Consider the following 18,030-nt stretch of genomic DNA (forward strand, 5'->3'; position numbering starts at 1 on the left):
AAGATTCCTGTATGGATGCATTTGAAGTTTCACATTCTTTCTGGATAGCAGAGAACAAAAAAAATGAATGAAATAAAACAGTACATCTGCCCTGCAAAACCTACTTTTTTGCAGAGCTGTACTAATTACAGTACACTCTCATTCTTCTCCCACTTTCCCTTCTAAACTGTTGGCTGCAGGTGATTCCATATCTGCATAAGAAAGTCCAGTGCTACTGTGCCTAATTACTGAATATTTTTTCCCTATTGTGGATTAAGAAATGCTGCCAAAATTTACACCATGTGTAATGTGGAAGTGACTTATTTTGAAATTAATGAAATTATCCCACGTTTACTGTGACACAGTTTAGTTCTTCAAATAAATATTAGAGTTCAGGAACAGTATTACTTCCTGACAAAGTTTTATTTAATGCAAAAATAGAAACTGTTTGTGTACGTTAGTCAAACATTCCCTCTTTTCAAGTATTTGAAGTTTTATGTTTGAGATAAACATATTTTAAAATTTTCAGCTATTACTGAGTTCCCATAACTTGTATTTTTGGTTGACTGTCGTCTCCCTTCTCTTTGCAGTAAAGGGTTGCCTTCGAGTTCAACATTCACTTTAGAAGACAATGCCATTTATTTGACTTCAGAACAGAGTACACTGGAAATGGAAAATGATAATGCTTCAGTTTTGGATGTCTACTTAGTAAGTTATTAAAGTGTTTCTGATGAGCTTTTTCCGCTGTAATTCCTTTCACTTGGGCTCAGTAAGTGACTAAAATACATGCTTAACTTCAAGATCCAGAGGTTCATTGAGGTATTTTTTATATGAGACATCTGCTTAAGTACCTTGCCAAAGCAAATCCTTCCAGAATCTATGTGGCTATTAACTATTGGGTTAATAACGAAGTATGCCAAAAATGCTTTTCAGTTTTTGTCTAATCCTAGGTGTTTTTTTCCTATTATTTGTTTTCCGGGGGCAGGGGGGAGGGAAGAAAGAAAAAACTTTCCTCTTCATGCTGAATATTCCACAACACAGAAATTAAGTTTTCTCAGAGAGGAAAGTTCTTTGTTTACATCAGTGATTGTGAAGCCAGTGTAGTAGAGCTCAATATGACGTACATTAGCGGCTCCACTTTCTGCTCTGAAGGGTTGTCCAGTTTTGGTGGCTGGAATATGATTAAAAATGTGTCTTTTCTTTGCTGTTTTGGTTCCTAGTGAGCAGTTTAGCTGACTGCTGAAAGATAAGCTCAAGTCTACATCTTTGGTTGTCTTCGTAGCACTTGTGTTTTAAAAATTATCTTCGTATCTACACTTCACATTCAACAGACATAAAAGCAGTAAGCACCCAACTCCAGTTCCAAATGAGTGTTTTGTGCAGCTAACCCTTTTAGGCCATTTTGAAAATCTCAGTATTGATATAGGAGGGAGGTATGTTAAGCTTCGCCTTTTTTCTGAAGGTTTTGTTTTCCTAAAGTACAAATTAAACAGTTCTGATATTACACTAATAATATTTTCCCTCTATTTTCATAAATAAATGTCTATGACTTTTGTGGCAAGAATTGTACTAGAGAGGAAGGGTCAAAAAGGAAAGTCTGTTCATTAGGTATTTAATAAGTGTTTCACACAGGCATGTTTGTTCCCTTTTTAGATAAAGTTCACTACAGTCTTTATTTTTCTTATCTCTAGAGTTTCTTGACTTTTGTCTGAGATCCAGAATATTATAGAATCACAGAACAGCCCAGGTTGGAAGGGACCTCAAGAGATCATCTGGTCCAACCTTCCATGGGAAGGGGAGCCTAGATGAGATTATCTAGTACCCTGTCCCATCACATCTTGAAAACCTCCAGTGATGGGGGACCCTACCACATCCCTACAGAGGTTATTCCAGGGATTGATGATTTGTCCTGAAAAACTTTTTCTTATATCAACATGAAACATGTTGTCACATGTTTGTGTCTGATCCACATGTGGTTTCACTGTAGTCTGTACCACTGATTTTTTATTTTCTTCTTTTTAGCCAGCAATGAGTATATACAGCACCCACCTAAAAGCTACTATTTTAATAGTCCAGCACACTTAGAGGGGAGTTGTTGTCTATCCTGCCTCCACTGAAACAAGACAGTCACAAGTATCAGTGGCCAGTTAGATGTAGAATTTAGTTAACTGTGACTTCAAGTAGTCAGTTATATCAGCCTGTTCCTGTAGGACTTGTGTCAATTGACGTTGTTGCTGCTATGATGCTGATATGAATTGGAGGGACTCACAGATCCTAAAATGTTGTGGGAAACAGACAAATGAGTAATCACATGCACCCTAACCTTGCTAGCAGATTGGCTGACTTAGTGAATTGTGCTTTAAACTAAAAAACTTGGTGGGTGGGATCCAGAGCTGTGACACCTACATATTCATAAACAATAGGGTGGATGAGCACACCTACTAGAGTAGTGAGGAATGCTCCCCAACCCTTTACAAAGCCAAGAACCTCAAGTCAGCCACCTCAAGTGCATGTATACCAATGCGCATAGTCTAGGCAGCAAAGAGGAGGAACTGGCGCTCCATGCCCAGTATGAGAGTTATGATGTAATGGGAATCATAGAAACCTGTTGGGAAGACTCACATGACTGGAAGACAACAGTGGATGGCTACAAACTATTTTAGAAAGATAGGAAGGGAGGAAGAGGAGGTGGAGTTACACTTCATAAAAAAAGGGAAATTTGAGTGTATAGAAGTAAGCTATGGAGATGACAGAAGTTCTGTCAAATGCCTGTGGATCAAGATTAGATGGTTCATCACTTAAGAGGATCTTATGTTACGTATTTGTTACTGACCTTCCAACCAGCATGACAAGGCTGACAGAACCTTACTTTGGTTGCTCAAGAAAGTCCTGGGCCAACGGAACCTGGTCCTCATGGGTGTCCTCAGTTATCCAGAGATTTGTTGGGAGAACAACACAGCAGTGCACAAGTTGTCCATGAGATTTCTGGAATGCATGGGGGCTGCTTCCTGCTACAGATGCTGGACATGCCGACTAGGAACAGTGCTTTGCTAGATTTACTGCTCACAAACGGAGAAGGTGCACTTGACAACATGACTACCAGTGATAGCCTTGGATACAGCAATCACAACATTGTGGAGTTTAAGATCCCGGTGAGCACACTGAGGACCAGTAGTAGGACAAAGGCCCTGGATTTTAGAAGAGCCAGTTTCAATATGCTCAGAGCCCAAATGCAAGAGATTCCATGGGAAGCATGTATGGAGGGCAAAGGAGCTTGTGAGTGCTGGGAGTTTTTAAAGAACAGCCTGCTGGAAGCACAAGAACAGTCCATCATCTACAAAGGGAAAGGAAGGCTGAACAAGAGACCACCCTGGCTTAACAATGAGCTTTTGGATGTTCTTAAAAGCAAAAAAGAAGCATACAAGCTATGGAAAGGTGTCCAAATACCTGCTGAGGACTACAAGAACCTTGCTTAGGGCATGCAGAGATGCAGACAAGAAGGTTAAGCCTCAGCTAGAACTGAAATTGGCAAGAGATGTCAAGAAGAAAAAGGGTTCTTCAGATATACGAGCAATTAGGCAAGAGCACAGGGAAGACATAGGCCTGTTACTTAAACAGGGTGGGGAAATGAGTTACAAAGAATGCTGACAAGGCAGAGGTTCTCCGTACCTTCTTTGCCTCTGTCTCTACTGGTGTAGCTGGACCCCAGATCATGCGATCAAGTAGCTACAACATTGCATGTGTTGACCCACACTACCCAGTATAGTGGCCCTCTGCAAGGGCTCCACCCACATAAATTGATGGGCCCAGGGGGAATCTACCCCAGGGTGTTAACAGAAGTGGCTGACGTGGTTGCAAGGCCACTGTCTATTATCTTTGAAAAGCTGTGGCAATCGGGGTCATCCCTGATGACTGGAAGAGGGAAAATCTCATACCCATCTAGGAGAATAGCCCAAAAGAGGACTCAAGAAACTACAGGTCCATCAGCCTTACTTCAGTCCCTGGGAAAGTGGTGGAATGACTCCTAGAAACTATTACACACCAAATGAAGCAGGTGACTGGGAAAGTCCAGGACAGATTTACCACAGGCAAATCATGCTAGGCTAACCCGATCACCTTCTACAGCAAAATAACATCTTCTGTTGACATGAAGAGAGCAGAGGATGTTGTTCAGCTGGACTTCAGAAAAGCATTCAACACTGTTTTCTACAGCCCTTTCCTGGACAAACTGCCAGGCTACAGACTGGATGGGTGGTCTGCGAAATGGGTAGGAAATTGTCTCACAGGCTGCACTCAGAAGGTAGTGATGAATGGTTGTTACTCTGGCTGGCAGCCTGTCACAAATGTTGTCCCCCAGGGATCAATACTGAGCCCCAAGTTGTTCAGTATCTTCATAAACGGTCTGGACAATGGGACTGAAAGCCACCTCACCTAAACTGCTGATGACACCAAGCTGGGTGCTGAGGTGGACACGTCAGAAGGGAGAGCCATCTTACAGAGACCTGGACAGGCTGGCAGAGTGGGCTAGCGCGAACTGTATGAAGTTTAGCAAAGAGAAGTGCAAAGTCCTCCACCTGGGACAATGTAACCAAAGAGCCCAGCACAGGCTATGATCTGTGTGGCTGGAGAGCAGCCTTGCTAAGAGGGACCCAGGGGTCTTGGGGGCTGTTTTGGTTTCGGCTGCCACCGGCAACAAAAGCACCACGCGGCCGCCCCTCCCCCTGCCGGTGTGCGGAGGAGAATGGAAAGAAAGAGGCATAAACTGGTGGGTCGGGATAAGGGCAGTTTAACAGAACAGCAAACAGAGGGAAACAGGAACAACGATGATACAGATAAGGAGAAAACATGAGAAAAACAGACCCGCTCTCTCGGACTGCACCGGCGCCGCACGCTCCTGAGCCGCGAGAGAGTTCCCGCCGCGCCGCCCCCCCCACCGGAACCCAGCGTGACGGCACATGGTATGGAATACCGGGCTCTGTTTGGCCAGGTGGGGTCAGCCCCCACCCCCCGGCTGTGCCCCTTCCTGGAGTGCGGTGAAAATTAACCCTGTCCTGGCCAAACCCAGGACATTATCCACCCCTTATTCCATACCATCTACGTCATGTCCAGGTCCCCCATTGTCCAGTTGATCACCACCACTTCTCCTGTCTCCAGATATCATTCCCTTAGTCTATGGATCATCACTCTAAAGTGTCCGTTGAGTTCATTTAATCCATGACTTCAGGCTCCATCTGTCGTAATGGTCTTCCGTGGCAGAGGAGGTGATGTGTGGTGATGGGCGGTCACTTGCTGCATCCGGAGCTCACGGCTGATGTATCTGGTGCGGCCCGTGCCCACAGTCTGCAGGAGAGGTTGATCTTGATGAAGATGTTGGATGCCAGTTGTTGAAAACCAGGTCCAGTTCCATCATCGCTGTGCTCTGCTAGGTTTTCATCGAAAAAGTCCATCCTTCTTTAATCTGGAGAATTCTTACTACGCTACTACTGGTACAAAATATAACAATTATAACAGTGATAACAGACAGTGACAGGGTTATTTAACAATTAACTTTGTACAATTTATTTATGGACTACTCTCGCCCAAAATTAAATCCCCATGAGGTACACATCGGACTTCCCCATCCTTCCTCATTACCCACCAGGTACACCCAGGTCCTTGAGCAAAAGCAATCCCGCGGACGGGCTTGCCTTTGCCCGAGGCAGGACTAACCCAAACTGTCTCCCCTAACATGTTCCACATGTGCACTACAGGGACTTTATCCCCTTCTACGGGGCGCTGAGGTTTTGACTGGGCAGGACCAGCCCGGTTGGTGGACCCTCTGGTGTTCACCAACCAGGTGGCCTTTGCTAAATGGGTATCCCAATTTTTGAAAGTCCCATTCCCCATTGCTCTCAAAGTGGTTTTTAGCAGCCCATTGTAACGTTCAATCTTTCCAGAGGCTGGTGCATGGTAGGGGATGTGATACACCCACTCGATACTGTGTTCTTTGGCCCAGGTGTCTATGAGGCTGTTGCGAAAGTGAGTCCCGTTGTCCGACTCGATTCTTTCGGGAGTGCCATGTCGCCACAGGACTTGTTTTTCCAGGCGCAGGATGGTATTCCGGGCGGTGGCATGGGGCACAGGGTAAGTTTCCAGCCATCTGGTGGTGGCCTCCACCATTGTGAGCACATAGCGCTTGCCTTGGCGGGTTTGTGGCAGTGTGATGTAGTCAGTCTGCCAAGCCTCCCCATATTTATATTTTAGCCATCGTCCTCCATACCACTGAGGCTTTACCCGCTTGGCTTGCTTGATTGCAGTGCATGTCTCACATTCATGGATAACCTGTGCGATGGTATCCATGGTCAAGTCCACCCCTCGGTCACGAGCCCATCGGTATGTCGCGTCTCTTCCTTGGTGGCCCGAGGTATCATGGGCCCACCGAGCTATAAACAGTTCACCCTTATGTTGCCAGTCCAGATCCACCTGAACCACTTCAATCTTAGCAGCCTGATCTACCTGGTGGTTGTTTTGATGTTCTTCAGTGGCCCGACTCTTAGGGACGTGGGCGTCCACGTGATGGACTTTTACAACCAACTGCTCCAGCCGGGCAGCAATATCTTGCCACAATGGGGCAGCCCAGATAGGTTTGCCTCTGCGCTGCCAGCTGTTCTTCTTCCATTGCTGCAGCCACCCCCACAAGGCATTGGCCACCATCCAAGAGTCAGTGTAAAGATAGAGCACTGGCCACTTCTCTCGACTGGCAATGTCCCAAGCCAGCTGGATGGCTTTCACCTCTGCAAACTGGCTGGACTCACCTTCTCCTTCGGCAGTTTCCGCGACTTGTCGTGTAGGGCTCCATACAGCAGCCTTCCACCTCCGCTGCTTCCCCACAATGCGACAGGACCCATCCGTGAACAGGGCATACTGTTTCTTATCTTCTGGCAGCTGGTTATACAGTGGGGCCTCTTCAGCACGTGTCACCTCCTCCTCTGGCGATGCTCCAAAATCTTTGCCTTCTGGCCAGTCCATGATTACCTCCAGAAATCCTGGGCGACTGGGGTTTCCCATTCGGGCGCGCTGGGTGATCAGCGCGACCCACTTACTCCACGTAGTATCGGTGGCATGATGCGTAGAGGGGACCCTCTCTTTGAACATCCAGCCCAGGACCGGCAATCGTGGTGCTAGGAGGAGCTGTGCTTCAGTGCCGACCACTTCTGAAGCAGCTCGAACGCCTTCATATGCTGCCAGAATCTCTTTTTCAGTGGGAGTATAGCGGGCCTCGGATCCTTTGTATCCCCAGCTCCAAAACCCCAGGGGTCGACCTCGAGTCTCCCCTGGTGCTTTCTGCCACAGACTCCAGGTTGGGCCATTCTCCCCGGCTGCGGTGTAGAGCACGTTTTTAATATCTTGCCCTGACCGGACTGGACCAAGGGCTATGGCATGAACTATCTCCCGTTTAATCTGTTCAAATGCCTGTCGTTGCTCAGGGCCCCATTCAAAATCATTCTTTGTCCGGGTCACGTGGTACAGAGGACTCACGATCTGGCTGTAATTTGGGATGTGCATCCTCCAAAAACCCACAACACCCAGGAAGGCCTATGCTTCCATTTTGCTGGTTGGTGGAGACATAGCTGCTGTTTTGTTGATGACATCCATTGGGATTTGACGGCACCCATCCTGCCATTTTATTCCCCAAAACTGGATCTCTTGCCCAGGTCCCTTGACTTTACTTCGCTTAATGGTGAAACCGGCTTTCAGAAGGATCTGAACTATTTTCTCCCCTTTCTCAAAAACCTCCTCCGCTGTGTCGCCCCATGTAATGATGTCGTCGATGTACTGCAGATGTTCTGGAGCTTCACCCTTTTCCAGTGCAGTCTGGATTAGTCCATGGCAAATGGTGGGACTGTGTTTCCACCCCTGGGGCAGTCGATTCCAGGTGTACTGGACGCCCCTCCAGGTGAAAGCAAACTGTGGCCTGCACTCTGCTGCCAAAGGGATGGAGAAGAATGCATTAGCGATGTCAATTGTAGCATACCACTTGGCTGCCTTTGACTCCAGCTGATACTGAAGTTCTAGCATGTCTGGCACGGCAGCACTCAGTGGTGGTGTGACTTCATTCAGGCCACGGTAGTCTGTTGTCAGTCTCCACTCTCCAGTAGATTTTCTCTCTGGCCATATGGGACTATTAAAGGGTGAGCGAGTTTTGCTGATCCATCCTTGACTCTCCAGTTGACGGATCAGCTGATGAATGGGGAGAAGGGAGTCTCGGTTGGTACGATACTGTCGCCGGTGCACCGTTGTGGTCGCGATTGGCACCCGTTGTTCTTCAACCCTCAGCAACCCCACAACGGAAGGATCCTCCGAGAGACCAGGCAAAATGGACAGCTGTTTAATTTCTTCTGTCTCCACAGCAGCTATGCCAAAAGCCCACCGATACCCCCTTGGGTCCTTGAAATACCCTCTCCTGAGATAGTCTATACCAAGGATGCACGGAGCCTCGGGGCCAGTTACAATCGGGTGCTTCTGCCAGTCCTGCCCAGTGAGGCTCACTTCAGCCTCCAATACACTCAGCTCTTGGGACCCCCCTGTCACTCCCGAAATGCAAATGGACTCTGACCCTTTGAACTCTGATGGCATTAAAGTACACTGTGCACCAGTGTCCACTAGAGCTTTACACTCTTGTGGATCTGACATGCCAGGCCACCGAATCCACACCGTCCAATAAACCTGGTTATCCCTTTCCTCCACCTGGCTGGAGGCAGGGCCCCTCTAATCCTGGTCAGAGAATTTGCTGCTCACCTGCTGTAAAAATGACTTGGAGGTCCCCTCCAGAGGATCGAAATCAAGGTCAAACTGTCTACCTGGTCTGGAGAGCTGGCTGCTGGAAACTGGAGCGGCATTTTTCCTAAGAGAATCCCCTTTCGTGATTGTTTTACCTCGCAACTCACGTACTCGTGCCTCTAGACTTGAGGTGGGTTTTCCATCCCACTTCCTCATGTCCTCTCCGTGGTCATGCAGGTAGAACCACAGGGTGCCCTGTGGTGTGTAGCCTCTGTATTCCCTCTCCTGAGCAGGGAAACGCTTGCCCCTAATAGCTGAGACACTGGCCCGTACAGGTGGGGAGTAGGACCTACTCTCTTTCATTTGTTGGACCTCCTGGGCCAGTTTCTCCACAGCTGAGACAAGGGAGGAAGAGAGACTTTCCTCATATTGCCGGAGTCAGACAGCCACCTCATCCACTGTTGGTGCCTCTTTAACTTTCCCGCGTATTATTGCCAGTGAGTTGGCATGTGAGGATGGTGCGCTCCGCACAAACTTCCTCCACATGGATTGTGAGCACTGGAGTTCATCTGGGTCTGTGGGTACCTGCTCATCGTCTGTGTCACAGTAAACCAGCTCCCACACAGCTAATTCCCTCAGGTACTGAATACCCCTTTCCATATTGGTCCACTTGCCAGGGTAGCATACAAAATCGTCACTGAAGGGGTACCTCTCCCTCACGCCTGACAGAAGTCTCCTCCAGAGGCTGAGGATTTGTTCCTTTTTCCCAATGGCCTTGTCAATGCCCCCATCCCTGGCCAGGGATCCCAGCTGCTTGGCTTCCTTGCCCTCTAATTCCAAGCTGTTGGCCCCGTTATCCCAGCACTGCAGCAGCCAGGTGGCAGTGTGCTCGCCTGGGTGGTGTCTGAAGTCTTTCCGCATGTCTTGCAGCTCGCTCAGGGACAGGCACCGGGTGATGATCTCTGTCTCTATCTCCCGCGATGACCCTGGCTCATCGTCCTCCCTCCCGGAGCGATCTGCTCTCTTTGCGTCTTTCTTTAGTTTTACGGGGGTGACTGCTACCGGCACAGGTTGGTCATTGGGTTCAGCCGCGATGTCTGCAGCTGGAGCTGGGGCTGGAGCTGCTGCTGTGCCTGCCGGGGAAACCGAGGCAGACCCTGCAGCTGTGGCAGCGGCGGTGCCGGACGGGGGGGCTGTGACTGCCTGCTGGGCTGGAGGGGCTGCAGGGCCGGCTGGGGGTGCAGCGCCAGTTGCAGCGCCTGCCGCTTCGTTCCTCCCCCCTTCCCCTTTAGGGCACTGAACCGTGTTGAACAGGGCTCGGTAGGCGTGGGCCAGACCCCAGCACGTTGTGGTGATTTGTGTCTCTCTGGAGTTCCCAGGGTGGCAGCACCCTTTTTGCAGATATTTTACTACTTTGTCCGGATCCTGCACTTGTTCAGGGGTGAGTTTAAAAACACCAGGAGTGCCCACTGCCCTAGACACCTGCCCATGCTGTCCCACACACCCAGCCACTCACAGCTATCCAGCCCCGGGGCAGGTCTCTGCACGATGTTCTTAACTACTTGCTTAACCCTAAACAAGACCCAAAACCCATTCAGGAGGCAGAACAATAGGAGAGTGCTGGCCTGAGCATCCCACGGGTACTCGAAATTCTCAAAAGCCGTTAGGACCAGCCTGAGGAAAAGAGGGGGGGAGAAAGAGTGGGGGGAGGTATCCCCTTCGGTTTTCCCCACAGACTGGGTTTGATTATTCACAAATTCTAAGACATAGGACCCGAGGTACGGAAATGACTGCAGTGCCGCATGCAAATACAAGCCTAATTTCATACACAGTGATGTTATCATGTCATAAGTCGACATCGTACAGTACAGTAAAATCATAATCCTGATCCTTTTGCCCGAGGTAATGAACATCACCAGAGGGAACAAGTACAGCAAATACGGATTCAAAAACCACAACCATGTGATCAAAGACAGAAACATTTTTACCGGCGACTGTTTAACACAGAAAAATGCGTATAACAAAATTTAAGAAAATGTAAGAAAGCAGTTTTAACACCCGCTGCTCAGCCCTGCCGTTATCCCCGCTCCACGCTTGGGCGCCAATTTTAATGTTTTGGTTTCGGCTGCCGCCGGCAACAAAAGCGCCACGTGGCCGCCCCTCCCCCTGCCGGCGTGCGGAGGAGAATGGAAAGAAAGAGGCAGAAACTGGTGGGTCGGGATAAGGGCAGTTTAACAGAACAGCAAACAGAGGGGAAACAGGAACAACAACGATACAGGTAAGGAGAAAACACGACAAAAACAGACCCGCTCTCTCGGACCGCACTGGCGCCGCACGCTCCCGAGCCACGAGAGAGTTCCCGCCGCGCTGCCCCCCCCCACCGGAACCCAGTGTGACGTCACATGATATGGAATACCCTGCTCTGTTTGGCCAGGTGGGGTCAGCCCCCACCCCCCGGCTGTGCCCCTTCCTGGAGTGCGGTGAAAATTAACCCTGTCCTGGCCAAACCCAGGACAGTGGCCAAGTAGCTGAACGTGAGTCAGCAGCATGCCGCTGCAGCAACCAAGGCAAATTGGATCCTGAGCTGCATCTGCAAGGGCATTACTAGCAGACGTGGAGATGTGATCATCCCACTCTGCTCAGCGCTTGTCAGGCCACACATATTGTGTGCAGTTCTGGGCCCAACAATTCAAAAAAAGACATGGACAGACTGGAGAGGGTCCAAAGGAGGGCCACAAAGATGATCAAAGAGCTGGAGAACCTGCATATGAAGAAAGACCGAAGGAGTTACGTCTTTTCAGCCTGTAGAAGAGAAGGTTCAGGAGGGAACTTATCACAGTTTTCCAGTACTTAAAGGGTGACTACAAAGAGGATGGAGGCTCTCTCTTTGCAAGGGGCAGTGGGTGCAAGTTGCATCAGGAGAGGTTTCATCTTGATACAAGAAAGAACTTATTTTTACAGTGAGAGCAATCAATCACTGGAACAACCTCCTCAGGGACGTGGTGGAGTCCCTATCACTGGTGGTTTGCAAGATGCGATGGGACAAGGTGCTAGATAACCTCATCTAGGGTCACTTTCCCACAAAAGGTTGGACCAGATGATCTCTCGAAGTCCCTTGCAACGCGGGCTGTTCTGTGGTTCTCGTGGCCCCACTTAACAGAGTGTCATGGTTTAGCCGAACCCAGGACACAGAGAAACCACCTGTTGATAGCTTTTGATTTTGGTTTATAATATAAGAATCTTCTTTATCACTAACACTGCTCAGCACTGTGAAGCGCTTTTTTTAAAGTTTGAAGTCTAGAGGGGGGATGGTGGAATGCTCTGAACATCTACTGACAGGCATAGGTAATACCTGCTGTAAAGCTGTCCTTATGAGTTTCAGGTGTGATGGTGATCTCTCCAGCTAGTTTTCGGCTTGTAAATCATTAATTGACTATTCTGTCTTGGAGAGTGCAGTAAGTATATATGTATTCCACTGATCAATACAAACAGAAAAATAAATAAAACCCAACTCTTGGATGTTATACGAACACCTAGTGTTTCTTCCCCTGAGCAAAGGTCTGGAAGAATAAATAGGTCTTAAATAGAGAGAATCATAGATGCTTTTTTGTCCTAGCAGCACCCTTTCTCTGCACTCTGAAAAATTCAGACTCAAAATTCAATAATCAAGACAAGATAGTGTCACATACTTCAAGTGTCTAGGTATGCAACGGCTGACAGCTTCAAGGAAATTTGATACTGTGGCTAAGCACGTGTTGCTTCTTAAGTGGAAAAGTCACCTTGAGAAATTACTTACCCCTGCCTTCTTGGTCCTGTCCCACACACTGTATTGATGCCTCCTTAACTATTTTGAGACTGCTGTGGAAGTAAGCTGTGTGTACGCTGAAGTGGAAGAAAGAGGAGTTAGACACTCTTTTGTGCACTAACATTTTACTTCCTAATGCCCCCCAATATCCTTCAGCAGACCCTGAAACAACAGTTAGCCTCTGGTTGGGAAAGTCTGATACCGAAGCATCACAACTGTGTGTTATCAGTTTCATTCACTGCTGCTGAGGCAGAAGGCAGATTTATTGTTATAGGAGGATGATTAAATGCAGGCTAGAAGGGAAGGATGCATGTTTTCCAGAACACTAGGAAACAGGTCAGTCATTTCTAATGTATGTCTCAAAACCAATGCAAATCATTGGTGTTTGCTTTAGCTGATTTAAGCCTCAATTGAGAACGTTACAAGAGACACTGTGACGTTTTAAAATCACGAGGAGAAAATGTAGCTTTAAATGGCATTCCCAGATTTTCCTTTAATCCCATGGTTAATAATCCTTGTCTGCACTTCTACTGCAAGGCAAGATGCTGTCTTCTTACCCGCTAGATACTATAATGAAAAATAAGTGAACTTGCTTAATTTCAGTTGCTCCACTAAACCTTTGACGTCTTTGCCTCCTGCTTTGAAATGCTAAACTTCTTGGACAAATTTTAGTCCTCTAGTAAGTTAAGAGCTATGAATTTTTGATCCCAAGAATGAAAAAAAGAGACATGGTAGTAAAACAACATTGTTTTAACTAACTATAAAAAGCAGATTAAAAATGGCATTTTGCTGAACAGCATGTACAAATTCAGACAGTTGATTAAGGTGGGATGGAGCAGAGATTGTGTAAAAGAAAAAAACAAACAACAAAAAAATTACCTCTTGCAGGTAAGAGCATTGGTTTTGATGTGTTACATTAAGGGAACACCATGCAGACTCACACTGTGCAGCTGGTGTCAAAATGGAGAATTTACCTGGTAACAGCAAGAATTTTTGTTCCAGGACGCAGGTACAGAAACATCTTGAGTTTGCAGGTCTGAGCCCAGAGTTCCTCAGTTCTGAACAAAGACCAGGTTCAGCAGACCAGCATTTTGTGCACCTGCCACTCTAAGCAGCACTGTTAGGAACATCCTCAAATCCAAGTTTACTTTAAAATTCCATTGATTTATTTTCTCTTAAATCTTTTAACCCAGATAATAACTTAAGAAATCTAGCTTTCATGAATAAAATACGACTAGCCATGATCTACATTGAGCAGTAAGTATAAGCCAATCTAAATTATTTCCAAATATTCTAGTACCATACAGTGGAAAACAAATCCTGAATATTCTATGAAAATAATTTTAATTTTTACTTGAAGATTGCAGAAACATAGAAGCAGATATATAAAATAGTTGGAAATTTGAAATGTTTCTCTGCAGAGAATTAAAACATTAAAGAGTTCTTGCTGTTATGAATATGTAAGACAATGATAAATCAAGATACTTAGAAGCAAAAGATGCCCTATGAGATAAACAGAAGGTGTCCTGTACGTAAGCCAGTAGCAGAGAAGGTAACACTCTTCTATTTAGCCCTTTAAAGTAGAAATCCACAAGACAACAGAATAAAACAGCATTTCCTTCTTCCTCTGGAAATAAACTTAGTCTCTTTTTTAAAACTCCCTTGGAGCCCTATTTATTGTTGTCAGTTCAGGTAATGTCAGCTGATACATAAGCAGAAAAGCATTCAGTGTCAGCAAACACTGCTGAACACAGAAGTCTACCGTGTTCTATGGAATTTGATTAGTAGGAAATATAAGCCCAATCCTGCAAAAGTTTCTTAAGAGAGATCAGCAAGTGCAACCAACCCTGAAGATCTTAGTCCAGAGCAGTAGGGCTTAAGAACTACTTTAATTATTTCACTGCAAGTAGGCTTCACTTCCTTTACACTTGCAATGGAACATGTATGTAAATAGCACAGCGACAAATGTCGAAGTTTGCTCTGTTGTGATGGTGTATATCTGAAGTCACCTGATGGTAAATACAGGATTTAAATAAAGAAATAAATGTCATTGCCTATAGGATTGCATTAATGAACTATTTTGCTTGAAGAATACTTCTGTATATGTAACTATCATGGAAGATTCTTAGGTACTACAGAAATTGTTACATGGAAATACAGCATTCCCTCTCCTGTTGTTGAAGGAAGGGCTCACAAAATTTGAATACAAGTTAGAAGTCACTACCACTGAAGATATGATTGCAAAGGATTGATAAAGGCTTCAGTAAAATAAAAGAGTGGAAGAACTGTAGTGGTGAGCAAGCCTAGCATATTTAGAGTCTGGTTAGTGTAGCTATAATTTGTGTCAGCTGAATTGCTTAAATGGTATTATCACATTTAGAATTTCTTATGTTGTGGTTTGTGTCCAAATGCCAATTTTATTATAGGATTTTGAAGTCTTAAAATATCACTGGAGATTAATTTTGTATTTCAAATCTGCTGTAGATGCATAGATAAGCAGATTTACAAATACTGGTCTATAAAATGCCTGTTTAGAAACTGTCAAAGCTGTCTGCCTCTTCTTACTCTTCAGTGCTCTTCCTCTTTGCTTCTGTTCTTAGTCCCACAGTTCTGTATTAAAGCGTGTCTCTCTGAGCATTTCCTAGTTCATATTCAAACCCTTCCGACTGCCAGGTTACTGTCTAACTCTTCATCTTCACAGCTACTTTCTCTTACAAATATTTTCACCCGTTCAGCTATTTTCAGTTTAGTACCCTAAGCTCTCTCCTCTAGAATAAAGTCTGCTTTCAGAGACGAAAATTCCCACTTGTCCCTAGTCAAATGAACCATCCTAGCCAGATACCACTTTGGCTAGGGGTTTGTACTTCCATGATAACTCCTTGATGAGCTGTTGGATTTTCATTCAGAAATATTTTGCTTCTCAGTCTTTCATAATAATTTCATTTAATTCTAAACATGTTGTAGTTTTCTTCAGGGTGCTGTTGTGGACTAATAACAAGTGCAGCTGAAATTAAAGCAGTTCCCAGGCAGGATGCATGCAAAAACAAGCTAAAAAGTGTACAGTCACCTGTGCTGCATACCTCAAATTTTGACACCTTGCTTGCTTTCTGGGGGCATCGGTTTCTCTGCTTCACCATTTCCTCAAAAGATACTGATGGAGAAACATGGTATATTGAACATTAATTCTGGGACTATGAGAAGGGAATTCAGGCCTCCTCACTTACAGACATCCTTTATTTCCCCCGAGAGTAGAATAATCCTTAAAATGTTATGTGCGCATACTGGAACCAATCAAGTGGGCTTTTCTCCAAGTAGAATCCTGTTTAATGAAGGCTGAAGGGGGAAAACCTCCTTGTTCTATGTGGTGAGGTAACTGCTTCTTTCCTCTGTTATCTGTCTTATCCCTGTATCCATCCATGCATGATCTTAAAAATGAGAGGAAAAATAGGGCTATGTCTCTCATAACACTGAAACCTGGTACGAGGTGAAACAACAACCAAGCACTTGAATCTAGTTTGGCAGAGGTGTTCTTGCAGGAGCAACGTTATGTGGGAAGCAATATAGTAGTGACATTTCAGTCACCCTTGCATGAAAATCAGACACAGGAATTATGTGTTTGATTAGATTAAAAAGGTGCTGTTTCAGATTACGACTAATACATTACCTGAGTAAGCCAAGTGCTAAAATGCCAGCACATATTACCGCGGAATTACACATTCTCATGCCCGAGGCTTTTAAAGTACCTTATGAGGAAGTCAATCCACTTAAAAACAAATCCATGAAAAGAGGACTGGAGCACAAAAATGTTCCAATGCAAAAAGCTGCAAGCAGGCTCAAACATTGTAAATCCATTGTATACCCAGTGTGAGGCATCTCAGACAGTGATTACAGGAATGCATCTTACAGTGTCCTTTGTCCATTATCATTTCAGACACAATTGCTATGGCCAAACTCAGTCTCTATCACAAAATAATGTTTCTTATATCTGCAATCAAAGTAGTCACAAAAGTTGCGCAGTGGTTACAGAGTTGTTTAGAGAGGATCATATCCTGCACCTTGAAATACATGGAGATTTTTCCAGAATAATAGGCGCAGAACTGGGACTGTACCTGACACAAAGATGAATATCTGAAAATCTCACCATCTTAAAATGGCATCAGAGCTGTGAACAGCATTTTTGTGACTGACTCACACAGTTAGCAGTTGCTATGAGTTTCTTTCAGGTTTGTTTTCTCCAACTCTCATATGCAGGTTTTGCTGATCCTTTTTCCATCGCTGATCCATCTGAAATGCTTTGGAAGGATCAGAGGAAAGGGAACAAGATAAAGCTAGTTGTAATTGCGTTATATGATTAGTGAATAGCACTTTGCATATTACATTATTCTGCATCTTACAAGTACATACTACTTTACTCCTTTAGCACACTCAAGTGCTGATATGGCAGTAGATACATTTTCATTGCCAGACCACAGCTATCTAGAGAAAGAGAACAGCTGCTGAGAAATTAGCAATATGCTTACTAGCATCAGTGATTATGAACACCCCAGCACTGGCACACAATACAGTAACAGGTTTAAAGGTTGCCACAGAACAATATTGAAATAACGTTCTTCAAGGTTCAAGGCCTTCTGCTAGAAGTCATAACTAAAATACTGATTTAAATCTGCTGGTTACCTTTTTCTAAGATAAGCTTTAAAAATGCCTTTGGAGATTTTCTTGTTGTTGTTCGTAGCCAAGATTAGATTGTTGTTGAACTATTTAAAGGTTAATTAAATGCTTGTATGGAAAACTACAATTTAAAGGTGACCTTAAATCTGTTTAATAAATGGGAACTTAGGCCTTTGTTATATGTTTTAATAAGGTTGTAGAGTAAGGTTGCTACAGATGTCTTTGGTTTGGTTTTATGTCTTGCTCCACATTGGATACATTAGCTTACATGCATTCATTTTACTGCAATATTTTGTTCAGCTGTCAGTGTATCCTTAGTTTGAGTCGTAGTAATAAGGTGTTCAGCAAAGAACAGTTTCTCTTCAATTCATCTCTGACTCCACAGAGATGCTGTGGAGTGATCAACTATTTGTATTTCATAACCACTGCTTCTGTAGAAGATGCTGTAGAAAACTCTTAATTCATTAACGTTATCAAGTAGGTTTTTTTCTGCGAAATAGAATGATTGCTATGACATTGACTAGAACATTAATTGTGCCTGAAAGTTTTTGGAAAGGTGTGATTTTTTTAACTGGGGGAAGGTATCCTGCGGAAGCTAACTGGATTTTTATACATGACGTATGAAGACTGCAGTTTTTCCCCTAACTATTTGAGTAACAAAGGCCCCAGTCAGCTCTGGCAGGTAGTAAAAGCTGTTGTGAAATGCTGAGCGCTCTCAGTTTGGACTGTCTTCTCTGATGTCCAGAGTGTTCAGCATTTTGCAGCAGCAAGTGGTTCTGTTTCATGGAATGTAAGTATACTGTAGTGCCTGCAAAACC

The 18,030-nt window shown here is 45.1% G+C and overlaps 1 protein-coding gene across 6 annotated transcripts in view; it reads left to right on the top strand.

Annotated features, from left to right (window-relative positions):
- PIP5K1B (phosphatidylinositol-4-phosphate 5-kinase type 1 beta) overlaps window positions 1-18,030 on the top strand; it is a 139,947-nt gene that overhangs the window by 121,047 nt on the left and 870 nt on the right. For all 6 annotated transcript variants that reach the window (XM_075411083.1, XM_075411084.1, XM_075411085.1 and 3 more), the window contains one exon: window positions 570-687. In XM_075411083.1, coding sequence (XP_075267198.1) covers window positions 570-687 — 118 coding nt within the window. The remainder of the gene's footprint in view (window positions 1-569; window positions 688-18,030) is intronic.

The sequence above is a fragment of the Opisthocomus hoazin genome, chromosome Z (genome assembly GCF_030867145.1).
Source record: "Opisthocomus hoazin isolate bOpiHoa1 chromosome Z, bOpiHoa1.hap1, whole genome shotgun sequence".
In the NCBI taxonomy this organism is placed as follows: Eukaryota; Metazoa; Chordata; class Aves; order Opisthocomiformes; family Opisthocomidae; genus Opisthocomus; species Opisthocomus hoazin.